This window comes from Pteropus alecto, unplaced genomic scaffold (genome assembly GCF_000325575.1).
Source record: "Pteropus alecto unplaced genomic scaffold, ASM32557v1 scaffold42, whole genome shotgun sequence".
In the NCBI taxonomy this organism is placed as follows: Eukaryota; Metazoa; Chordata; class Mammalia; order Chiroptera; family Pteropodidae; genus Pteropus; species Pteropus alecto.
The window spans coordinates 15,477,472-15,504,159 of record NW_006434825.1 but is presented as its reverse complement, the minus strand read 5'-3'; the positions used below and the strand labels follow the sequence as shown (position 1 = coordinate 15,504,159).

At 42.4% G+C, this 26,688-nt stretch overlaps 2 protein-coding genes across 13 annotated transcripts in view; both read right to left on the bottom strand.

The window, feature by feature from the left end:
- ZNF23 (zinc finger protein 23) overlaps positions 1 to 13,154 on the bottom strand; it is a 19,379-nt gene extending 6,225 nt beyond the window's left edge. For 2 of the 11 annotated variants that reach the window (XM_015587749.2, XM_015587748.2), the window contains exons 1-2: positions 7,365 to 7,846; positions 2,218 to 2,282 (exon numbers count right to left, since the gene is read on the bottom strand). Coding sequence is in view for 9 of the 11 variants with exons in the window: in XM_015587748.2 (XP_015443234.1) it covers positions 2,218 to 2,250 (33 nt within the window). In the remaining 2 variants the exon portion in view is untranslated. The other 9 variants (XM_015587743.2, XM_025045303.1, XM_025045301.1 and 6 more) reach the window with 9 other exon arrangements.
- Positions 13,155 to 13,256: 102 nt separating this feature from the next.
- ZNF19 (zinc finger protein 19) lies at positions 13,257 to 23,838 on the bottom strand. Of its 2 annotated transcripts, XM_015587750.2 has the most exons (5): positions 23,773 to 23,838; positions 21,487 to 21,551; positions 18,624 to 18,750; positions 17,957 to 18,070; positions 13,257 to 14,769 (listed from the first exon to the last, which is right to left on the bottom strand). In XM_015587750.2, exons 2-5 carry the CDS (start codon positions 21,517 to 21,519, stop codon positions 13,667 to 13,669), a joined length of 1,377 nt encoding a protein of 458 aa, XP_015443236.1. In that variant the 5' UTR covers positions 21,520 to 21,551; positions 23,773 to 23,838; the 3' UTR covers positions 13,257 to 13,666. The 2 variants fall into 2 exon arrangements, with proteins under 2 accessions (XP_015443236.1, XP_024901073.1); XM_025045305.1 differs by lacking the exon at positions 23,773 to 23,838 and having other exon boundaries at positions 18,624 to 18,788; positions 21,487 to 21,546.
- Between the last annotated feature and the right edge of the window lie 2,850 nt (positions 23,839 to 26,688).

The following is a 26,688-nucleotide window of genomic DNA, read 5'->3' as shown; positions in this document are numbered from 1 at the left end:
GAAAAACACCTGGAAAGTAAACCAAGGAATATGTGACTTCTCTCACAGCAAAGAAAACTCATGCCATTTTTTTACATGTATAAAAGATAACATCAGTTGAGATGAAAGAAAAAAAAAATGACCATAACCAAGTTCCCCTAAAGCAACTCCATTCTTTCAGTTACGCCACCCGTCACCAGTGGACACAGCTCAAGACCAACTCACCAGCATTCCCCTGACCACCAGCATTCTCATTTCATCCCCTGGAGGACTTGGCTTTTCCATCCTGCTCCCTGTGCCTAAATTCAGCCCTGAGCTGCTCCTCGCACCCTGCCCTCAGCTGCAAACCTCAAGCCACCCTCAAAGGACAGCTATGGCCTCCATCTCATCCAGACCCATCTGCAGCCTGATTCCTGTCACTGACTCACCAGTAAAAGGCTGTGCAGCCTCTGCTCCAGCATCACCAGCAAAGAAAGCTCAGTGCTGCCCAGATCAGCTTGGGGACTGGGGGGTCAGGGGGTATAGTTAACAGTTGATTCTGCTTCCAGCTGGGTCTTGCTGAAAACCCAACGCTTTTTTGTTACTCTTTCCTATTCGAGCCTCATCCTTTACAACCTCATCCAAGAACTCACTGTTTCTCCAAGGTTTGGACAAGGGAGCTCAGCTTCCCTGTTAGCTAGCTACGTGGCCACCCTTTTGGCTGCTCTTTGCATCACTAAGCCATGCAGTCAGCAGAGACTTGCCACTCAGGGCTGATGCTGCACGCCGCTCTCAGGCCCAACTCCCCCTGCCGGGCAGCTGCAAACTCTGCTGCTCTGTCCACCCACCTCAGCCTTCTCTAACCACCTTGAGGTTGCACCAGCAAGAATTTGCCCTCAATGCCTCTCTGCCAGGATCTGTCTTGCTTGACGCCTCTGTCCTTCACTCAGCAACGACTGTAGTCCATCCTCTGGGTGTTCTATGAATCTCTCGCCAAGTAATTCATCTACACAAAATTAAATGCCTTCACTGCCTGCTACTGCTACCCTCTATCCCAGTAAGTTGGTCCCTCCTCCTGAATTTGAACCTCAGCTGGTGTCACCTACCACCACTGTGCAGGAAACCTCAGCTAGAACCCTGGGGATTCATTCTTGAGTCCTCCCTCTCCCTTACCCCAAAATCCTTACTCTGACTCTAGGTCTTAAAATTTTTCTTAAGCATTACTTGAACTGGATTCCCCCATTTTTAACAACTACTTTCCTTGATGAAGCCTACATCACCTGCACCAGAGAGTTCTTCTGATCTCCTTACTTTTGAATATCCCCTGAAAATCATTCTCTATACAGCTGTCACAAATCTGACCATGCTAGTTTCACTGGTTCTATACATGTCATAAGGCTGGGCAGTTAAGAATCACATAATGACTGTGTGACCTTGAGCAAGTCACTCTATTCCCCTTTGCCTTCATGTTTTTTGTCATGGAATGAGCACGGCACAGAAGGCAGTTGTCAGGACTGAGCAATCCATGCAAAGTGCTTGGCATAGTGCCTGCAGCATAGGACGCCTCAAATAATGTCACTGGAGGTACTGTGACAATGATTATTCCCAACCTGTAGTCCATGGAGGTCCATGGATGAGCTTCCAGGGGTCTATGAAGTCCCTGAAACTGTATGAAAATTTTGGTTTGCATGTTTATTTTTCTGGGGGAAAGGGTCCAGAGCTCTTATCAGAGACTTTAACTTTGAGCCACTGCACCCCGAGCCCTGAAAGCCTCTCGGGGACACATGAGGCATCCTGCCCCACAGGACCTTCAGTCTTCTTTCCTCCCTTGAGCCCACTCCTCTCATCTTCTCCTTCCCCACGAATGAGAGGCAGAGCCATCCTTTATGTTGATCTGGTTCCTCTTCACCTACACCCCGGTCCCTGGAAGCCCAGTTCTCTTCTGCCTTCCATCCACATCCACGCACAGAGCACCCTACATGGGCCGCTTCCACGTCTATTCCCCCGAGCCCTCTGCTGGAGGAGCTCCTATGCCAGAGGAGCAAAGAATCTCAGTGCACTGCAGACCACGGTCTGGCCTTTGGACACGCTCTCCTGCCGCTTCTGTTCCTTCACATCACCCTCTTCCCACAAGTTCCAGTCTGGCACACAGAAACATGGAGGCACTCTCCAGCTATCATTGCAAGGCTCACCAGCTTCCCGTCTCAGTTTCTTCAATTTGAAACTACCAGAGGAAGAGCTGAAGGACTCACAGCTCACCTGGGGCCAGGCTGTCAAGAGCATGGCTGCCATCACCTGGTCTCTCTCTCAGAGAAGGGCTGGAGCTGAGGAAAAACACAGAGACAAGTGTGAAGCAAGACACTCCTACCAGGAACAATACAGCCCCTCACAGAAGATCTAAGATGCAGGTAGCCTATGACCAGATAGGGAGTGCAAGCAGGGGTTACTGTAGGAAAAAGGGGGTGATCTGCTCTGTTCAGTGCCAGGACTCCTCCCAGTCACGACACTGATGCTCACTACCAGGAACTCTAGGATTTTACAATTCTGACACACATCATACACACACGAGTGAACATAAAATGTACACAGAGCATAAATAATAATAAAACAAAGACTCAGTGATCAGCTCAAGAGGCAGAACATTACCAAGATCTTTGAAGTATTTCTTTCTCTAACCCAGTACCATCCTTGACTACACTGCAAGAGAAGACAGGCTGGAGAAGCTGCAGCCCCAGCTCAGAGGCCTCAGAGTCAGTGAGCTCAGGGAGGTAGCAATTGGAGAAGGGGATAGTTGCTCCCCAAAAGCCTGCCTGTTCCCTCACACAGCTGAGTGTTCTCAAGAGTCCTAATGTCTCTATAGAGACCTTGGGAGGTCAGCCTTCCGCATGGCTCAGACTTACCTCAAGGAAGCTGGGCTGCAAATGAGGTACTAGGCTGCCTCCTCCAACTTTCCAACCTCCTGAGAGCAAAGAAGCTAAGGCCTCAGCTTCCTGAGGGGATCACTTCGGCATGTAGGGCCCCGTGGCCCAGCGCCTCTTGTTCACATTCAAAAACACACCGACTGGTGGTTTTCTGATTTTCATTGCTTCTAAAGTCAGTCTTAAAAATTTACTTTCTTAAACTTCATCTATGTCTTCCAGGATTTCAACTTTAGTGCAGCTGTAGAAAATACTCTTCGTTTCCTCCGTATGGGAGGGGATCACTTCGGCATGTAGGGCCCCGTGGCCCAGCGCCTCTTGTTCACATTCAAAAACACACCGACTGGTGGTTTTCTGATTTTCATTGCTTCTAAAGTCAGTCTTAAAAATTTACTTTCTTAAACTTCATCTATGTCTTCCAGGATTTCAACTTTAGTGCAGCTGTAGAAAATACTCTTCGTTTCCTCCGTATCTAGAGCTACTTTGCTTTTCCCACTTCTTCTTTTGAACATATGTGCTCTTTTCCCCTTGGTTAGTGTTATGGACTATGTTCCCTTCAAATTCATATGCTAAAGCCCTAACCCCCCATGTGACTATATTTGGAGATAAGACCTATAGAGGTAACAGGTTAAATGAAGTCATAAGGGTGGGAATAGGGCCAGTGTACTTTAGAAGAAAAGGAAGAGACGCCAGAGCTCTCCATCTCTGCCATGTGAGGACACAGTGATAAGGCAGCTGCCTGCAACTCCAGAAGAGAGCCTTGGCCCAGAGCGAAATCGGCCAACACCTCGATCTCGGACTTCCAGTCCCCAGAACTGTGGGAAATAAGTTTCTGTTGTTTAAGCCACCCAGTCTGTGGTATTTTGTTATGATATCCCAAATAGACTATTATAATAAAGTATGGCTGAGCAGTGGTTTATCTATTTTAATGTTGTTTTATTTTCAAACAACCAGTTTTATTTAGAATAGTTTTTTTTCTATTTGTTTTTAATTCATTAAGTTCTGATTTCTTAGTTTGTCTCTTTAGCTCTGTGAGAGACATCTTACACACCAACCCTCATCTCACTTAGTCCAGTTCCAGAAGCTTTGATCAGCTTTGCATAGGTGCAACCTCTGCAAGAATCTACACCAGATGCCTGGCTCCTGCTGTAGGGCTTCTCTGGTGTCCTGTGTAGGACACATGCAGACACCTGTGGACACCTGCTGGACCCTGAAGAGCAGGAGAGTTGATGCCTGTGGTGCCACCCCTGACCAACCAGGGGACAGAGGTCAGTGGAAAAATGTTTTCCCCTGTAATCCCCCAGATGAGATTCCAAGGCTCCTCCAAGATCCTTCAAGATAGAGCACCATGCAGAAGGTGCTTGACTGCAGAAGGGCCAGACTGACAAGCGTCCTGTACTGGCTCCCCTTCCTTCTCTGTCTCACCCCCCTTCTATTTCACTCTGTCCCTGGGACTAATTTATTCCCAAATAAATTACCTGCACACAAACCTTTGTCCTATGTTCTGCTTTTGGAGGAAGCTAGACAATAAAAGGCTTTTTCCTACCTTCTTAAGGTTGCATGATTTATTCATTTATTTTCATACTTTCCTATCTGGCAATTAAACCTAGAAGGCCAGAAATTTTCCTTTAAATACACTATTAGCCACATTGCAGAAGTTTTTGTTTGTTTGTTTGTTTTTTAATAGTTCATGTTTTAACTATCTTATAGCTAGCTAGTCAGCAACTGTCTTTTGTCTCTGACCAAAGAATTGTTTAGGATAGTACGTTGTTAATTTCTTCTCTATTTAGAATTTATGGCTTTACTGACTGGTAGTTAAACAGCCTGATCTATTTACTTCTGCTTTCTAGACTTTTGAGGGTTTTTTAAGGCTGCAGTATTCATTTAAAAAATAGTCTATGGATATTTAAAAACTTATTCTATGACGGAAGCACATATAATTCTATTTGAATCTAATAAATCAACTCAGCCAATTTTATTACATAGATTTTTCTCTGTAATCCATGATTAATTTTACCTCATTAAGCTGAGATAGCCAGTAAAAAGGGAACTCTCACAAAACATTGAGCTCATAGGCTTCATGAGCAAATCTTTTCAAACCTTTTAGAAATGAATAATCCCAACACTATTTAAACTGTAGCAGAGAACAGCAAAATAAGATTCCCAGTCCTCGCGATGATGCCAGTGTTAGATGGGACAAGGGTCTCAAGGTCTGGGCGGTTCTTACTAAATGCTATTCTTGCCTGTTGTTAAGATGTACCACAGTATTTTGCAGATGCAGCTGTAACTGGATGAGCTTGACAAGGGAACCCATCTGGATAAGTTTAGCCAACTGCAAAGAAAAATATCAACACATAATTGACCAAACTGTATATAAGCAAGGGCTAACCCTCCCTTCCAGGAGACAACACTTTGGATGTAAATCCCCCGTCTCCTTTACTTGCTGCAGGTAAATGAAACTACCTAACCACCACCACATCTCATTTTTGAATAAAACACCCCGAGCAGCAGACCTCTTGTGGACCTCATGCATTCATAACAGCACCACAATACTGATACAAAAACCACAGGCCAGTCTCATTTATGAACACTGATGGAAAAATCCCAATTAGGAATGGACTCCAGTAGTCCATTCAGGCGACATACCATGACTAAGAGGGATCATCCCATGAATGCAAGTAAAGCTTAATGTTAGGACACAAATTAGTATACTTTTCCACATAAATAAATCAAAGAGAGATAAACATACTCCCCATCTCAACAGATGCCAAAGGCGTTTGTTAAAATTTGACATTCATGCCTAAATTTAAACATTTATACCCTAGAGAAACTCTATGTAGGAGATATGTACAAAGTCAATCATTATCAGCAGTACTTTAATAGCCAAAAACCAGAAACAACTCACATGTTCACTGAGAATATACATAAGCTGTCATACAGTTTTTACAATGGAACATTCCCAGCAGCAAAAATGAATGACTCAAAGCTACACGTAACATGGATAAATTTAGGAACATAATATTGAGTGATGCAAGTCCCAGATAACTATAGACATAAAGCTCAAAAACAAACACATTGTTTATAGATACAAGTATATGTGATATTACTTTTAAAAATAGCTAAATTAACACGAAATTCAAGACAGTTGTTACCTGTAGGGGTGGGAAGCTTGGAGCTGAGCTGGGGAGGAACACACAGACAGCTGCAGCCGTCCCACGTTCTCCTTAATGAGGTGGTGTGTTCATCGGTTCTAATTTTACTGCTATGCGTCTTACCTGCCACGCTAGATGCAGTCTTCTGTATGTGTGAATGACATTTTAAAAATATGTATTTATCTCTATGATATGGAGTGATTTCCAGAGTATACTGTTAAATTAAAAAAAGCTAAGTGCAAAAGGTAGTGTGCTACCTTTGTGTAAGAAAACATGGGAATATAAGAAAATATATGTGTATCTGGTCATTTGTTCAAAAACAAACAGAAGGATAAAGCAGCAACTAAGGAGAATGGATGCCTCATGTGTGGGTGGGGAAGTGGGTGAAAGGAACCCAGGAATGTAAATAGGATGGAAGGAAACCCAGGAAAAGAGGGAAGCGGGGAGTGACACTTCTGAGTGTGCCTTTCACTCTGACTTTCATAATCACAGTAATGTTTCATGTATCCAAGTAAATATATGTAAGTACATATAAAATCAACCAACCAGGATGGGATGGGGGCGATGACCCAATAAGGAATACAAACAACTGCAAATGTTACAATTTAGTAACACAACCACACTGAAGTGGTGGGAAAGAAAATAACTATGTAACTGGAAAACAGTATTTTAACATGCTTCTCTCTAAAACTACAAGGCTATAAAGACCTGTAACCAAATGCTGTCCTTTAGTTAGTGATAATGGAAAAAAAAATAAAATGGAATAAACATTAAGAGTCACTTAAAATAGAGTCAGGCAGCAATTTAGGAAGTGGGGCCTATGCACATCTTGTGCCTCAGTTCTCAGAGCTGCTATTAGGTTGCTAAGCTGTTGCTAAACTGAGCTCAAAGCCAAGCCAGGAACATCCTAGAACTGTTACATGGGCAGATATGGACCTTATTTCCTTCCTTAGTAGTTTTCACTTCCCTCCTTCGCATACTGGAATTAACCACTCCATGTTAACTTAACCAGCCATCCCTCAATTGCATACATTATATTTTGTAGTTTTCGTCTTTATAAACCCTGCCTTTCTTTGTTCTCTCCAGAGTTCAATTTGGGTTGTTAACTGAATACGCAGCTCTCTTGGATTCAAATCCTTTAAGATCCCAAATAAACTTGTCTTAGAGCCTCAGATCTTTATTGGTCGACATTAGTAACCTTGCTTTTCACGAAGGTATGAATTAGCAATCGGAATTACCGTATGTGTATTCTAGAACTGCGTAAATCAGTAAGTCTATTGTAGATATCACTCCTGGGTCACTGTCATCCCACAGCCGGAGAGTAGGGCCCAGTTACCTTTTGGAACTGACACCGCTGCAGAAGACAAAGCCGGGCTTCTTTTCCTCTCAGGTGGATGGGAGGGGCTCTGCCTTTTCTGCTCTCCCACTGGTCCGATTCACGACCCTGCGTCAGAAGCCAGGGGTCATACAAGCAAACTATGCTCGGTAAAAGCCCTTGCACAACCTCAACATATCAAAAGACTCGTGATATCACCTCATTCCACCCTCTGGCTGCTTCGGTTCACCTTTCCACGAGGCTAGTAACGTCTTCCCCGAACAAAGTGTTCGGGGCTTCGTGCCTGTGACAGTAACACAGGCTTTGCTTTCCACGGGCCAGACATATTGGGCCACCAAGTCCAAAGTGGGAGTCGAGGCGGGACCGCTGCCTTGCTCCCTCCACCGGGCGAGGGAGTCCCAGCTGCACCCCGGGTGAAGGTGCATCCCTAAGGCGCCCAGAGCCTCGAGGCCAGGGCACCGCCCCGCCTCCCGCAGCCCCACACTCACCTCCGCAGCAACCTGCCCCGCGGCGCGACCGGAAGTGCGTCACGAGGCCCTGGCCGAGCCTTTCTAGAAGCGGCTTCTCTCCCTCTCGGTGGTGCCCTGGCCCCGCCCCCTGCGGCCAAAACCCCAGTGCCCGGGAGCTTCGCGCCCTTTGTGCCTCTCCTAGATCGGTGGCAGTTGTTCCTCTAGGTCGGCTGAAGCAGGCGAGAATCAGACGCGCGCGCAGCATTCAACCCGGGAGAGCGCCAGGGACCTGTATTTCAGTAAAGCTGCCGGTGCAGCCAGATTTGGGAGTCTCCGTACGGGATCGCTAAACAGACGCTGTCAGACCCAAGGCCACCCTTTTATAACAAACATTTCCTAGCGACCGCTTTATTCTCCTGTCTTGAAATTCAGAGATATTAGTCATAAATAATATATACAACCTACATTTAAAAAACTATTATGTCTCAAGTGTAATAAAGGAGAAATAAGAGGAAAATAACTTGTAATTAAAAATATTTCAATATGTAAATGTTTGGTAATGGCTGCTGCATGAGACTTAATGAAGCGATCACACATTTGCCTTCTTACGTAGGCTGTGCCTGCTTGCCGCAGCCACAATGCTAAGTCACCGGTGTCTCAAAAAATCACAAGGTGAGATCCAAAATTGAGAGCACTTTTTGGTAAAGTTTAAATGAAATACGGTACAATCCTGTCTTGATCATGCAATAGTTATATTCTTGGAGAATCAGCATATGTTAAAACTGCAAAAGTACATTGCGTTTATCTGAAAAACAAGTTCTAGGTTCAGGTAATTTATAAAGTTTTTGATGTTCAGGAAGACATTAAAGTCTGAAAACTTTTTCAATAGGCAGAACCTTTCCTTGCATTGCAGGACCTGTGTCACTCCTGGCTCCTATCCACCACCACCAAACTCTGTAACGAAAATACTCCCATAAAATTCCAAAATCGGCCCTTGGGGGAAGGTGAATGGTACTAAAAGCCACTGGATTGGACCACCCTTAAGAGTCCCTCCCAATTCTGACTGTGTTGGCCTTTCTTCTCCAGGACTGATCGCTCCCAGTGCTGCAGCCTGAGGGATCAGACCACTCACCCCTCCAGCCTCCTAGCACTCCCATTCTCCCCTCTCAACTTCAGCTCCACCACTGAACATGCTGTTCTCTAAACCTAGAATGCCCTTCCCTTCCCATTCCCACCCCTTCTTGACTGTTATTTGGTCTCAGCTCACGTCAATTCCCTTGGAAAGCAAGACTTCCCTGACCACCCGAAATAAGGCAAGACTAAGACTCCCCATTAGTGCTTATTTAATGGTGATAGTTAAAATGTCTTCTCTGGTCACTCCAGGGAACAGGGACTATATATACGTTGTTCAACATCATTATCCTCAGCTAAAGCACAAGGCCTGGCATAAAAGAGACATGCAATAAACAGCTGTTGCTGACATAGTCCAACATCTCCAGCCCCAACTCCAGGGTAGAACCCTTTCATTTCTGTGCCACTGGAGGTAGGATATATCTTATGCCTGGGATTACTGACCATTGCCAGAGCCCTTCTCTGCTTTGCCCTGAACCTGATCAGCACTGTTTCCCAAAATCAGCACTTACATGGCTTCTCTCTTAAGACAGGAAAATGGTCTCAGGATTAGGCAGAGATAGTTGGAGATTACATTGCTCTTGGCAGTAAGTGCTGTTTCCACTTCTCCCAAAGCTCAGAAAGCACACCTTTAACTAGGAATGAAGGTTTATCTAAAGAAATAGAAGTTAGGAGAGCAGTGTCATAGAAATGCTGACCCCAAATATTGGATCGTAAACTAGTTCCCTAATTTTACAGGTAAAAAATAAGGCCTCCTAAATAACCATGAAGCTCCTACTCTTTAAAAGAGTGCTTAGATAGGCATGCACCAAGTTTCAAAAGCTCTAGAAAGTGCCTGCAGAAACAGAGACCCCTCATTGTCTGTCCACCTCCATTCTTCTCTTCTTATACGGTAACAGAATCTCTAGCAAGCCAGATAGTCCAGAAAAAATAACAGGCTTCCAGGTCCCTTTTAAAGCAAAGTGTGGCTATGTGACCAACTTCTGGCAAATAGGCTGTAAGAAAAAGTGATGCCACGCCCTTAAAGAGAAAGGACATGCCCTCCCTGGCCCAGTACTCAATCAACTACATGGAATACTAACAAGGGGGTGAGCATCTTGGACCATGTGGATGATGATGTGGCCCCTGGGAATGGCAGAGCAGCTAGTAGTCATTGAGCTGTTATCTAGATTGCTTACCTTAGATGATAGTGAACAAGAAATAAGCTTTCAGCATGCTTAAACTGATTGATTTGGGTTCTTCAGATTAATATCCAAGACCATATCCTAACATCCCTAGGAATGAGAAATGGAAAAATCACGTACTTAAAAATTTAGGCTGGTTCACATATTTCAGGGTCTGGAAGTCCATCTCCATGCTGGGCCTGCAGCCACATTTCCTCCTGCTCAGCTCTAAGGTTTCTTCTCCTTCATCCTCTGTCCCTAATTCTAGGGCCTCCCTAAAGCTCTTCCTGCCCAACAGAGAAAACTGACCAATCTTCTCACATTAAAAATCTTTTCTGGTGTTTCCAGTTTGAATATGACAGAGTAAAAACTGTTGTACCTGCTTCCCCTCTTGAAAATTGTGGGAAAACAGTTAGGTCTCATTGGGGCTCATTCAAGGAACTCAAGGATGTTTCAATATTATAAAATATTCCTTTACTTATTGATATTGTGAATTAAATTAACAGTCACTCAACCTATTGTGTAGAGATATATACTAGGGTAAGGAGAGATCCTACAAAAGTAACAAAGGAACAAAAATATTTAAGAATAAACTTAATAATAAATGTTTAAAATGTAGACAAAAATTTGAAGACTCTGAGACAACAAAAATACTTGTATAAGTGGAAAGGAACAGGTATGAAGGGTATTCATCTGGATTTAATCTGTAAGTCCAATTTCAAATAATTTTGAAAAAGGAGAATAAAGTGGGAGGAATTGGTCTACCCAAATAAAACATCAATAGTACTTGTTTTGGAACTTGTGAAAATGATTCTAATACAGGAAAAAAATATTATATATATTTATAAGTGACTACTGAAATATAAGAATGCAAAAGAATTGGAAGTTAAAGACTGGGAAGAAAAATATGCCAGACAAGCATTAAGCTAAAGGAAAAATGGTATGGCTATATTAATATGTTATAGCAAGAATTTTAAGATAAAAAATATTATTAGGCAGGATCCCATTTCAGGCAATGCAGTGATTGAAATAAACAATTATCTAGAAATTTAGGATATAATTTACATCATTTTATATATTTGGCTCACAGGAAAGTTTATCCAGGTATCAAAAAATGAACAAAAAACTAAGACTAGAGAGGTTAGCTGAGCTGATGCTTTGGCCGACATGAGTGGGGATGATAAAAATTTGAAGATCTTGATATGTGAGGAGATTGAATTATAATATTTAGGAGGCCTGATCAAAGCAAGAAGACTGGGACTTCAAACATACACAAATGTCTGGATCCGTGAAAGGATAAAGTAGGAAAATAAAATCTTCCCACTAACAAAGACAGATAAAAAAGGTAATGGTCCTTGCCTACGTTTTGGAGTGGTATGGGATGCCCCCCTAATTTATAATCACAATCTCTATCACTGAGTAGTTCGAAAGTAATACTACTCACTTGGACCAGCAACTCATAATCTATTAAATTAAAAACTGATCCTGGTAAATTTCCAAAAGTCACTACAGAATTGGGAAACGGTCTGTCTCAACTTACGCTTTCCCTCACTATTGCCTATTCCCTATCTACCTCCCTTTCGGTGCAGTCAGGCACAGCCTCCCCTCAGCTTGACCCTGATATTCTCCTCTACCTTTATGGAGCTAATTAACCTTCTCAAACAATTCCATTCTGTTACTGAGACAGTATTACAGACCTTGTCACTAATCTCTAAAGGGCAATACTGTAATGGCTAGAACATGGGCTCTGAAACCAGACTGCCTATGTTTGAATGCCTAGTCTGCTACTTCCCGTGTTTTTGGGTTACCCATTTCCTAACTGTAACAATGAGCTCATTACAGCGCCTACTTCATAAAGTTGTATTAAAGGTATGAGTGATTAGAAAAGTGTCCAGCACATGGTGAGTACTAACACATGAAACTACATCTCTGACCCTGTTTACTCTTACCATTTTTTTTTTAGTGACTTTTACATTTCCTGGTCTCAAAATGATCCCCCTAGAAATAACTCAAATGTCTACCAACAGCAGGCAATAAATTATGGTATACTCATGTAATGGAATACCACACAGCAATGGGAATGAACCTCTACCACTGATTCCATTTACATAAAAATGTGCAGTGACAGAAGTCAAAATAGAGGTTACCTTGAGAAAAAGTAATGACTGGAATAGGGTACAGGAGACTTATAGGGTGCCTGTATGTTCTGTTTCCTGATCTTTGTGATTATAAGGCTACATTCTTTGTAAAAAAAAAAAAAAAAATTCAAGTTCTACAACTATGACCTGTGCATTTTTGTCTATTATACTTCAATTTTTAATAAGGTTTACTTAGAAAGTGATACCCCAGGCTATTACTCACTGGTCAATTCAAGCATTTGATACAACTGCTCATCCAACTGCTGGCAAGTAAGGAAGAGGTGGTAAAGCCACCCACGTGCTGGACTTCAAGGAGCAGGTAAAGTCTGGAATTAGGCAGGGTGACTGCCAAGCTGGTTGGTAGCAGAAGGGCACATGGGAGAAAAGAGGGTGCAGGTTACATTCTTTGTCCAAAGAAAAGGGTCAGCTCTTGGTTCTCCTACTGAGACTCCGCAGCACTCTTTCTCAGGACTGAGAACCAGAGTATTTCCCCGGTCTTAATCAGATCAAAGAGTAGGTGGGCACACTATTCTAGGCGAACTGGTAAACGCCAAGCTGGAAAAGCTACGATAGCCTGGAATTATCAGTTTAATGCCTAGAATAGCATCCATTCCAAATAAAAACTGAGTAAAAATGAAAACTCAAGTGATGGCTTTTGTTTTTACAGCTAAGACTTTTCTTGGGAATGGATTCACTGATAGTTTCATAGCAACACTAAAACACTTGTCACAGAGCTTAAGTTATTAGAACTTCTATCCACTGGTGTCCTGGTGTAGCTTGGGCTCTCAAGTGCTCCAATGGGTTTCCCATTCTTGCTGCAATCACAGAGGCTTCTGGGACTTTAGCTGAAGACTTTCCTACACATCATACATACAAAACTTTTCTTCATCGGTTTGTTATTCCTGAAGACTTTTTAAAAATAACTGTTACACTGATAAGGCTCTGTTCCAAGGAAGGAAAACCTAATTCAAACTTGCCTGAGCAAAAAAAAAAAAACAAAAAAAACAAAGCAAAAACAAAAATGGAATTTATTGGTTACTGGAATTCAAAAACCAAGATTCATCTCCAGCTTCAGATATGATTTAATATAGTTATTCAAACAGAACTATCAAATTGACTGCTCTCCAACTTTTGCTTCTCTTTTGCTGTGTTGGCTTTATTCTCAGCCTCCACAGGAATCCAGGAGATCCTCTCAGCAGTGAGACTAAGGAAAAAAGACGAGTATTTCGAAAAAAGAAGAGTATTTCTTCCTGTTAACTCAGGCCACATCCTGGGACTCTAACTGACCATCTTGGGTCACCTACTGACATCTGAACCAACAGCTATGGCTTAGAGGAAGGAATCTGCAGTGGAGCCAGGCCTGTGTCACACATTCCACTCCTGAGTAGAAGATGGAATCCAAAAGGAAATTCAGTGTACGATTACCAGTAAAAGGGGGTAAAAAACTCTGGGAGACCGAAACGACAAATGTCCAGCACAGGTTTCTCTCCAGGGTAGACATGCTCATGATCACCCAGCTGGGAGGAAGTCCTAAAAGTTTCTTCATACTTGACACACTCAGAGGGTTTCTCTCTAATGTGGGTTCCTTGGTGCTGAAGAAGATTTCTTTTGCTAGTCAAGACTTTTCCACACTCACCACATACATAGGAAGACTCCTGGATATGAGTCCTTAGATGCCTTTTTAATTGTTCCTGAGCACTAAAGGCTTTCCCGCAATCGACACAGTAAAAGGGTTTCTTCTCGCTGTGGACCCTCTGGTGACGAGTTAGTTTTGTATGAAAATTGAAGGCTTGCCCACATATTTTACAAGAATAAGGCTTTTCCCCTGTGTGAATACGCTGATGTTGGCTAAGATGAGAAGTCCTTCTGAAGCTTTTGCCGCACTCTTTACATTCGTAGGGTTTCTCTTCACTGTGGACTTTCTGATGTCGAAGTAGTGGTGAATTACCAAAAAAAACTTTTTCACACTCATTGCATGCGTAAGGTTTCTCCCTAGTGTGGATTCTCTGATGCATAACGAACTCAGAACTACTGGCGAAACCATTTCCACACTCCTTGCAGTGATAAGGTCTGTCCCCATTGTGGATTCTCTGATGCCTGATCAGATTTGCATTATCATTAAAGGCTCTCCCACACTCCTCACACAGATAGGGTTTCTCTCCAGTGTGGATTCTCTGATGCCGAATCAATGAAGAATTGCCATTAAAGGCTTTTCCACACTCATTACACTCAAAGGGTTTCTCCCCAGTGTGAATTCTCTGGTGTCTAACATAGTAAGAATAATAGCTGAAGCATTTCCCACACTCCTCACATCTGAAGGGTTTCCTATCCCAGTGAATTCTTGGAAACTTTCCTCTAACATTTTTCTCTGTGGAAATTTCCTGGTGCTTCTCCAGTTTACATGTTTCTAGGAAGTTGGTTCTCTGAAGAATACTCTTCTGCAGACCACATGACAACATCACATCTCGATCTTCAGAAACTCCCTGTGTTGATGTGGACTCACTGTCAGTGTTGGTCTCAGCATCTGACATAACAACAGAAAACAGAAGAGCCACTGAGAATTATACTAGGAACAAAAGAGCATCAAATATTACAGGGCTTTTAGAGATTACTATTTCAACCTCCACATTGGCCTGCTAAGACAAGGCTATTAAAATGAAAAGTGCCAAACATCACAGAGAACAATTGAAGTGGAACAGGGTATTGGTGTATACATCATACATCAGATTGCTTCCTCAGCTTTTCTAGACTCTACATTTGAATGACTTCTCCCTAGTACGTTCTGGTATCTTTGAACCTTATGGTACTTATAGGCCTACAAAGTACCAAGGGAAGTAGAGGCTCTAAGAGCAAGTGATGACATTAGAGCTGGCAAGACTCAGAGTCAGAAAGTAGAACTGAAGAATCAGAATGCAAAGTAAATGAATGAACTGTTGTTCTTTTTAAAAATTTATACCCTGTAGATTTCCCAAAAGACTGGTGACACTGAGCATTAAGGGTTCTGGGCTGTGGCAGAAAGAAAGAAAGAAAAAAAAAAGCACAGGCATGCTTAGAGGACATTTCCCCCACAGGTCCTTAACTGAAGGTCCACAGATGAAGAGAGAATGCCATAAAACTGTTGGCAACTGCTGTCTTGTAATCAGACTCTCAAAAAAGTCTGAACCTCAAACATGCAGAAACTAATGTCCTAGAATCTCTGTCTATTTGGAAAGGGTAGAACACAGTTTACTCGAATACACTAAGAATGTCAACTACTCCTTCTCTTAGCAAAAAGGAGACAGCTACCTGTAAAATGGCATTTGTGATCCTAAAGACTGAATGACATTTTATATAAGTTAAAGTCAATCTATTTTATACAAAATGTTTGACTAATTTTGTTTTAACATTCATTTGTATTATCTGGGACTCATCTGCTGGTTTATCAAATTTATCCTTTGTGTTGAGTTAAACAAGCAAGGACCTCCAGGAAGACAAATCTGAAATTAGAGTAAACAGGGTAATCAATAGTGTGAAAAAGTGTAAGCAAAGACAATGATGAGCCTGGTGGTCTGTTTTCACACCCTGCCTCTTTCTTGCTCAATGTTATAAAATCAGGACTGAGCAAGCAATGACCAAACACTCTTATCTTCCCGCTGCCCCATACTCTGCCATTCATCCTTAACAGGATTCCCACAGTTCTTCCAAGTAACCCCGACCTTCCTAGTTCTCTAGGGAACATCGTTAAGCTGCCCAAGCTGCCCAGATGCAAGTCCCTCAACTTCCTTCACTTCCATTTCCACCTCCTCGTATCTCAAGCCCCTGTCTCAAGCCTCGTACTTCCCAATCATCCCCGATGCCATTCCCTCCCTTCCTCTGATATACTGCTCAATCAGCTATATCGTCCCTTTTCTTCTTCATCTCCTTCTACCTATTAGATGTGAAACTGACAGAATGTTTAACCATCAAACAATTAAAAAACTGAAAAACACTAGTCTATATTAGAACAGAACAGAATAGAATTCACGTGCGTTGTAATGCCAAGCGTAAACTCTTTCGTGATACTCCAGTTTCAGAGTACATATGAGTATACAGGGGTTTGATGCAAAATGTAGTAACTACTGAGGTGCATGACCAAAGAAAGTTTGAAAAACATTTGCTACCATTTACTATATTTTCTTTCATTTCTAAACTAATCAAAATAAGGGGCTAAAGTGCTGTCTCATTTTATCATCTTCCATTTACTCCCTCTCTGCAAAACATGAAACTCCTATCCTCGGCTTCAGTTCCCCTCCTGGTGACCTTCTGCTGTCTACTTTCCCTTCCCTTTCTCACTAAAATGAAATATTCCTTAATATTTAAGATTCAGCCCTCTTTTTTGTTCTCTAGGGGTCATTTCAACTAAAACTCTGCAGAGTACACTTTGTCTATACTTGTAGACCTGACATTTATCACAGACTCAACACTTGCCTTCTCGATGGTCTGTTCTAGCCATCCACTTACATATTATCCTAAAGATACCTCAGTCTCCATGCTCAGATCTGAATCCATGTGAATTCGAAAAGCTCCTCCTATGACATGACTTCCCAATGTTATCTGACGCGACCCTTCCCTTTTATGGCACACATTCCTTCCTCTTTTTGACATTACCTCTATCCCCTAGAGTTAATGCTTGATATATAATAATAGCATAACAGAATTTTTATGTCTTCAACTTCCTTCATACCAATGAAACCACATTCTATGTTGAGCTAATATTTCTAAAATAGCAATCACAGGCCTATATCACTAGTGGCGAGGTCACTGTGGCAGGGGTCATTGCTCCTGCTCCACATTCTCTTTTGCCTGATCTCTCATTTCCTGTCTCCATCCTGTAAGTTCTATAGAACAGAACCCTCAGGTCCACCATAAAGCCTGCAATCTAGATATGCCACACAATGCTGGGTGGGTAAGACACACCAACGACATTCATTTGCATCAATGGCTAAGAAAAGAGGGGCAGCCCTGGATTCTAGGAAGTCTTGCTGAGACTTTGAGTCCTAAGCCTCAAGCTCTTGCACTACTTACTAGAAAAAAACAGAAGAATATTCGCAGGTGTGCTCCAACCGAAATACCCATTTAAAATATGCTCCCCTGGTGATTCTCTTGTACATTAAACTGCAAAGTTCTTTGCAATGATTTTTTGAATCTTCTATTCCCTTCCTCAGGCCAGATAATCTACCGTCTTTTTCTCCACATCATATCCACCGTCATCTGTAATGGTCTACCCCTGAAGGAGTGTTATTTGAGCTTCTAAATGGGAATTCCTCTAACCCCTACTTCTGCTGGTATATAAACAGCCCACTGCTTATATACCAACGGTAGCTCTTAACGTATTTTTTTTTTTTAGCTCTTTGCATCTGTCTCCATAACTTGTATCCTCCAGAGTTTCTTAAACAAAGCTTGGCACACAGCAAGTGCTGAAAAACAGCTTCTGAATAAATCCATCTTGTCCAAGGAAGGAGGGCCACTTAGGTACGCAATGCTGACACTCAAAAAAGAGCAATGGATCCAAGAACTGCATATGAGATGTACGAAGTGGAAATATGTCATCTTGATAAGAGTTAAAACTGGTGGGAAAGGTTTCATATTTTACCTCTTAGGATAAATCATCTGTTTTATTTAAATCCTTCCCAGCATTTAAAAATACACTGCTCTGTAAAGCTCTACAGTTGCCAGTTACCTGCCTCACCTACCTTTACAGAAGTCTGTGGTCCTCTCTGCAGATGGGTCACTCTGTGCCTCCAGGCCCCAAGGCAAGTCCCCTCCCTCCAGAAGTGATATCAGGGCAGGTTTGGGAACTGGATATCCTGAAAAGGAGGGAGAAAATGGCACCTTCAGCCTGTGTCTGCTGTAGTAAAAGAAGGAAAATCCCAGAGCCTCAGTAAAAATAAGATCCTCAGAAAAGGGCTCAATCAAAAGATTTCAATCAAAAAAACTGAGCATTTGTGACCTCCTCCTACTTAAGAGTGGGTAAGTTAGTGAGACCCTGCAAGACATGTCCAAACACAGAAACAGGGTAGAGCTTTCCCTAGACATGGGGGCAGGGGTATAGCATCAAGCCGAGAACTTGGCTCTGGCAACAGAAACTACTTATTCCCTACTGTGCAGAGCCCCTTGGAGTATGGGACACACACTCACTGGGGGACAGCAATACCCTACATTGAGACCAAATGACCCAAGTCCTCTTCCTACCCAGCAACCTCTGAGTGGGCCATTTGCCCTCAGCCCTGAAGCCACGCGGTGGAGGAGACCAGAGACAAAACCTCCCTCTTCACACTGCACTCACGGCCCAGAAGCAAAAAAGAAAGAAAGAAGTAGGGAAACCATCGATCTGAGTCCCAGGAGGAAAGTGAACCTTACCCAGTGATGTCAAGTTCCCACAGTTCTCCAGCATCACACTTCTGTACAGGGCCTTCTGTGCGGAAGAGAGGCCATCCCACTCTGCCTGGGTGAAGTACACAGCCACGTCCTTGAAGGTCACCACCTCCTAAAACAAGAGGTTCCTACTGCCCCAGAGCCAATTCTCTGACTCAGAGCCAGAGTGTGGGGCACAGGGGACAGTATGAGGGAGAGGTCCTATTAGGAATGGCCAATGAGAACAGGTGAAAGAACTGGGTGTTAGGCCATTAAATGACTATTTCTACAAGGCAAAATCTGGAACTTCTCTCACTATCAGAAGAGTTTCCATTTGCACATAAAACTTAGTGTTATAAGCATGATAAAAACATTTCAGAAACCCTGGAGAGTCACCCATTAATTAACCATCCTAGAGCAAGATTTGTTTGATTTTGTAAATACTCTTTTACTGTTACACCTGCAAGTGGACAATTAGCTTCAATGTCCAGACACCTCCTCACAAGTAACATCTCAGAACCTACCTGTTCCCCCTTCACTGCCCCAGTGCCCAGTCTATCCATGTGTTCCCCACATGCGTTCACTATGCCAAAAACCTCAAGACCACATAACAAGAACAGAGTCATGGTTTGCCATGATGACTGCCTCTCATCTAAGCCCCCATCTGTTGCTTGAAGAAGAGACTGTGCTGCCTGTCTACTAGAACATCCAGCAGAAGAAGCTCAGTGCCACCTGGGGCAGTCTAGTATTCCTGATGGGTCTTCCTGGAGAATATGCTTCTGGAATCAAATTGTACTGGGTAGCTCTTTTAGCTGCTTTGCTTTATACCTCCAAGACAATCTGTAACAACTTTTGCCAAACGAGCCTCATCTTTTTTCCAATAGCCACCCTGTTCCCTCCCTGATGGCCCCAAGTCTACCTCTGCAGAAAGCTCCAACATCTGGTTTAGGCTTTCTATTCACTCCTCAGACTTTAGTATCAAACTTGGTTACCTGAACATGCAGTGAATTTCCTCCCACTTTCCAAAGCCTCAACTGATTCTGCAGATCTCTACCTTCCACTAGTCCCTGCACTACCTCAGACTCTGTGGTGACCCAACATGTCTGACCCACCTTGTAATACCGAACTCACCTATGCCCTAAACTGGCTCCCTTTCTATTCATTGGCACAGTGAGTGAGATTTTGTTTCCCTATCTCAGTTAATAGTACCAATTTCAGCCCAGTCTCCTATACTAGCAAGTTGAGATTTATCCTAGACTAACTTGCACCAGTCACTGCTCACTTCTGACATGCAGTTGGTTATTAAATCCTACCAATTTCATTGCTAAAATATTTCTGGAATCTGACTCTTCTTCATTATGGTGCAATCAGTACACTAGTTCAACAGTTGGGGACACTTAATCAGCTCCAATTCGAGGCAGTCCTGCACTGAATCTATCCTCTGCCAGCACATACAATGATCTACTTAAAATGACAACCTGATCCACTCAACTGAATGACTTAATGAATCACCACTAACTACAACAGTGGTTCTCAGAGTGTGGTCCCCAGAGCAGCAGCCAGAACCTGAGACCTTGTTGGAATGGCAAACTGGTGGGCCCCTGCCAAGAGCAGTGTGTGCTTCGATGATCCCTCACTGAAGGTGATTCTGGTGCACACTAATGTCTGAGAATCCTGGACTAGAAGATAAAATCCGAGCTTAGGAAACGGAGCTGCGCCAGGTGACCAGCAGACAGTGAAGGAAAGGCGTGAGGCTGTACAGGAAGCTCTGCAAACAAAATCCCAGAGAAGGAATGATGAACCCTGAATGAAAGCAATATACAATATGGATCAAGCGGAAGAGATAGCAAGCAGAAGCAATCGGACTTGGTAACTTTCTGGAAGTGGTATCTAGGAAGAAGAGAGTCAACAAGTACTCAGCAACCTAGAAACGAAGTGGTCAGGACTTTGCGATCAGAAGAAGGCAGGGTCTACAAGGAAGACAAGGTACCAGTGAAACAGTCAGGCAGAGGGACCTGCCAGATGTCAGAAATCCAGGACTGGGACTTGGGACATGGTTCACGGAAGTTAAGTTACTGGATAAGTCCCAGGAAGGAAACAGTAAGGCAACACGCAGCACCTCATCAGTCTCAAAAAGTGAAATACAACTCAAAAACTCAATTCCATGGTCCCACAAAGGTAGGGTACTTCATGTTCACTTTATAAGTGAAGTCAATTAAGATTCAAAGAAGTTAAGTGACTGGCTCAAAGGCACCAAGGCTGATGGGAGCCCTACCTTCAGGTGTCCTATCCTGGTGCAGGTTTCGCCGATCACAGCCTGCTGCCTCGCCTTAGCCAGCAGCACTGACCTCAAGGAGGTTATGTTTTCCCTGATTCTGTTTTCCCAAACTTCTTTCCTCGTTTCCCTGTTTTCCCAAACTTCTTTCTTTAGAATAAATGGCATAGCTTTTTTCTTTTCTTCTTCCTACCGCTCCTCTGTCTCTACTCCCCAAGAACCTGTGACCTTGCTGATCACAATCACTCCCACAGAACACTGGATACCTGCACCACTAGTCTGAGTCCTCATTCTCACAGATCCCTCTGTGGGGGGAGCTCCCAAAACTGGGCACCCTCTAGCTCAGCAGAAATCCTCAGAGTCCCGGAGCTGTACTTCTACTTCCCAGGACACTCTCTCCAGCCACTGCTTGCCAGGCTCTGGTTGCTCAGCCCCTCACCATCAGCTTTTCCCCCAGCATCAGTCCTACTGGAGAATCAACAGCGGTCTTCCTACTGCTTTGGCTCTAAGACTTTTGCCGGAATCACCCCTCTCATCCCACATTTCCTTCAAATCAGATCTCTCAAAGGTTGACCGGAGGGATTCACAGCTCACCTGGTGCCAGGCTTCTGGGAGTATGGCTGCCATCACCTGGGCTTCCTCTCAGTGAAGGGCAGGGGCTGAGGGAAGAAGCAAAGAGTAAGTGAGCTTGGCCCAGTCAAAGGCTCTTCTTTAAACCAACAAACCTGCCAATAACAATAGTAACAATGACCACTTAGTAAGTAGTATATAAACATTTCCTCTTCTAATCCATACTGTAACATGAAGTTGAATTCTGAGGAAATAGACTCGGAAAAGAAGTAACTTGCCCTTGGGCAGCAGAGCCTATATTCCCCAATATCAACGCTGCCTGTCCTAGGCAGGACATGAGTACAGGCAGAACATGAGTACGGAAAAAGCAAAACAAGCAAAAGACATCGACAAACTAGAAACAAAACCTAGTAAGAGGAAACCCAGATCTTCATTTTTAAAAATAAAATTTTACTGAGAAATATAAAGGATTAAAAAAATAGAAAGAAATATCACGTTTTTGTGTGAAAAATACATATTCTCTCGTTCAGTTCCCACAATAAGCTTGTCAACTTTTCCTTTTTCCCAAATAAGAAAACAAGGCTAAGATAATAATTTTCTCTACCAAGGTCACTCAGTTAGTGGATGCATGAACTTGGAAACATATTTGCCAGATTCCAAAGGCCATGTTTCCTTTTTAATTACAGTTGACATACAATATTATATTAGTTTCAGGTGTACAACACAGCAATTAGACATTTATATAACTTATGAATATAGTTATTGCAATATTATTTACTATATTCCCTATGCTGTACTTTACATCCCCATGACTGTTTTTACAACTGCCAAAAGGCTATGCTTTTAATAATGACATTAAATCACTTAGCAATCATAATCCGAACAGGACTTCTCTTAGAACCTGATAAAGTAATTCTGAATATAAAAGGATAAGAATAGTCAAGAAAATTCAGGAAAAGAATTTAAGTTTTCCTTTTCTTGGACTTTGAAACAGGAATCTTTTTTGTTCACCCCATTATAGGACCCAGTGATAACCACAAAAGATCCCGAAAGGTCACTTCGAAATAACAAAATGTCTCAGTTATTACTTTAATTACACCATCCCCTACAAACATTTCGTATTCTTCTTAAACAGTCATATTGTACCAAAAAGCCAGCACCTTCCCTACCGAATTCATTGCATGCTGTAATTTCCTGCTAGCCTTATCGTGTCATCCTTCTTAGTTTAGCCCCTCTGGCCTTTCTTCAGTTTCCTGTACTAATTCAGGACCTTTGTAGCTGCTATTGCCTCTGTATGGACCACTCTTCTCCAACCTTAGAACCTTTGTAACTGATACTCTCCGCCTGTAATACTGTCCAGCAGCCTGACCCCTCTTCACCTAGGTAATGCCAGAGCATCCTCTAGGACGAGGTCAGGTTCCTACGTTACACACTCCATTAACAGTGCATTCCCTCTCCTGTACACCACGGCTCCCAGTTTGAGGTGATATATTGATTTGTGCTTTCTTCATTCAACAAACATTTACTGCACATTTATTTCATTCTAGGCCAAGTGTGAGATACAGTTAAGAAAAAAAAAGTTGTGATTCCTTTCATCATTGAGCTTAAAGGAAAGACACACATTAATCAAAGACTCTCATAAATCTCTTTAAGATCACCATTGTGACTAGTGCCAGGGAGGCCGTCCTAGATGGTAAGACTTAATAGGAATTAAGTAGATTAAAAGGAAAAGCTTTATGACAGTGATAGCAAGTGCAAAACATATTTTAGAAGAGATAGGCGAAGATGGCTGTGGCAGGGCGAAGGCGAGTGTGCTGCAAAACAAGGGTGAAGTTACAAGAGACCAAGCCACGCAGGGCCCTGCGCAAGTTACGGACTTAGTCTTCGACCTAAAAGCAACAGGCCACAGCTACCCGATTATGAGCATGTGGGGTGAAATGCTCGGATCTGACTAATATGTAACTTTCCCATTAAACTCAACGCTCCCTCAAGTCGGAATCCAGGCCCAGGCTGTTTCCTGGCTGCATCCCGGGAACCTAGAACAGCGACTGGCATTTAGCTGCTCCATAAACTGTTGTTGGCCCGATGAGCAGAAAGACTTTGTGGCTGTGTCGGGCACACAGCGCATCTCCTCTCTAGCCACAACTTCCATTTTCCGAAGTGGGCGCCGGAGACTGGGGTGAATGAGGGCGGGACTGGCCCGCAGGCTGCTTCTGACTCCCGCGGAAGCAAGGACGAAAACGACAGCCTTCTCTGCGGGTGAAGAGCGCGGTCCTAGCAGACACCCAAGGGGAAAAACCCAACACTCACCTCAGAATAGGTGCAAAGTGCGGCGTGACCGGAAGTGCGTCACATCGCAGCGTCGCCCAATCCTCTCGTGCTTCCTCTCTAGGATGCCAGAGCGCGCAGCTCAGTGGTTCTCTGTCCTTTACAGCCAGCGCGGGGGTTTTTTAACCTGCGGTCCTCAGAGTCCTTGACTAGGGGAAAGTTTATCGTTGTTTTCGCTAATTTCTAACCGAACTTAGCATTTCCTACAATTATGCGTTGGCAACAAACCACAGTAGTATCAGCAGTACCTGTGTCTTTGTCACCAACAGAAATCACAGATATTTTCATATCACATTACAGTTATGCAGATCTCAAAATGCGGGCGACTCTCATCACTAATTCAAAATTATAATCGTTGTTATTAGGCTAACCTTTAGATATTGTCATTTCATCACATTGGTAAAGATGTACAGGTATTACTATATTATAAATGTATTTTTAAAACTACTGAACTATTTTACTATAATTGGTTTTGGAGGGGTGCACAGGTATCCTTACAGTGCAAAAGAGGTCCTTGGATTAAAAATACCGTCTTCCTTAAAGGTAAAAATTCAGTCACTCTAAGAATCCAGGGCTGAGAATTAAAGATACATTAAAGAACAATTTAGGAAGTGGAAACAGTGGACATTAAAAAAAAACTGAATGAGAGTTATGAGAGGGAGTGATCTATTATAGATATAAAGATTAGATGCCCTGATAGATAAAGGTGTCATTAACCGAGATGAAGAATTCAAGAAGAGGAGTTGGTTTCAGGCAGGCAGATTACAGAATTTGGTTTGAGAAATACTGAATACGCACGCACGCACACGCACGCGCGCGCACAAACAAACGTGCTTTATTAAAATATTTACATCTCATACAATTCATCCATTGAAAGTGCACAACTCAGTAGTTTTGGGTATATTCACAGAATTGTGCAACCATCACCACAATCAATTTTAGAATATTTTTGTCATCCCTAAAAGAAACTCTGTAACCATCGGCACTCTCCCTTTTTACCCTACAATAGTTAGAATAAGGTGCCCCTCAAAGATGTCTATGTCTTAATCTCTAGAACCTGTATCTTAGGTTACATGACAAAGAGAAATTAAGATTACAAATGTAACTAAGGCTGCTAACCAGCCGCTATTAAAACAGGAAAATTTCTTGGATTATACAGGTGAGCCCAATGTAATCAAAAGGGTCCTTAAAAGTAGAGGAAGTAATTGAAAGAGAGAGCTACAGAGATAACAGCATGAGAAAAACTTGTCCCAACGTCAGTCGCCGGCTTTGAAGGTAGAAAAAAGCCATGTGCCAAGAAAGGTAGGTGGCCTTTTGAAGCTGGAAAAGGCAACACACTGAATTTAGCTCAGTGAAACCCATTTTGGACTTATGACCTCTAGAACTGTAAGACAATAAGTTAGTGTTGTTTTAAGCCGATGTTTGTGGTCATTTGTTACAGCAGCAACAAAAAAATTAATACATTCCCTCCCCCACCCCCCTTCCAGGCCTTCCTCCCCAAACCTAGATAACCACTAATCTATTTTCTGACTCTATAGACTTGCCTACTCTGGATATTTACACCATATAAATGTCTATTAAATTTAGACATAAAACAAAAAAAATTAGTTTTATTGTTGGTAACTTTATTAGTCTTTAGACTGATGGAAGCCTATCTGTATATTTAATAGCAAGACATGGGCAGCTTAATTTTTTTTTTTTTTTTTTTTTTTTTTTTGCTGGGTGTGGGGGATGGAGGAATGCTGTACCTTTAATCTGCACAGATTATTCCAGTGAGAAATGTTTCAATTATCCCCAGTGAATGGCCACTCCAAGCAGAGAAGCTGTGTGTTCTGAGTTGTACTTTAAGGCACTTTAGACAAACTATACATGGCACTGCCCGTCAGCTGTGGCCATAGCGAGCATAAGCAGATGCCTCCCATCAAGGTTTGGTCTTAAGTGCCCTGTTTCTCCATAATATTTTATTGATTTTTATGCAAGCTTTTTTTTTGTTCAAATCACTTAGAAATTATATCTAATTTTAGCAAGTGAATGGCAGGTGAACATTATTGTAGCTGGTGATTCATGGGAAGAATTATCAGCTAAACAGTACTGTTTACTTCACAGAGTCATACTTTTTTATGAATCAGAGTACATAAAGCTCTGTTCTCTTGATATTTAGAAATAAATTCATCCTAGGACTTTGCAATCTGGGATTCCCTGACCAGGCCTATAATCCAATGTCCTAGGACATTTTGAATAAGAAGCCTAGGCATCTTGAAATCCTTTTTGCTTAAATGGTTAGTGAGTAATTTCCAAGGAACAGATAACTGCTAGGCTTTTAAAAGAGTTCCAGAGCACAAAGAAAGGACAGCCTCCCAACTATTTTTAGTAATCTGGTATAACTCAGTTCCAAAATCTTGAAAAGGATGAAAAAAATTACAGATCACACTTGTGAATATAGATAACAATGTCCTAAACATATTAACAAATACTATCCAGAAGAATTTAAAGAAATTAACAACACTGCATCCAAGAATGAGAAAAATTAATTATATAAATAGGTTAAAAAAAAAAAAAAGGAACAGCATCTTGAAAGATCTAAAATAATATACTATGGCTATGCCACCCCTGAGCGTGCCCAATCTTGTCTGATCTTGGAAGCTAAGCATAGTCGGGCCTGGTTAGTGGGAGACCACCTAGGAAGACCAGGTGCTGTAGGCATTAAAATAAACAAGCTAATAGACAGACAAACAAATAAATTTAAAAGAAATAGAACAAAAAAAAAATCATCAGATTTGTGTGGAAACACAAAAGACTACAAATAGCCTAAGCAGTCCTGAGAAAAAACAACGAGGCTGGACATATCACTCTGCCTGACTTCAAATTATAGTACAAAGTGACAATAATCAAAACAGC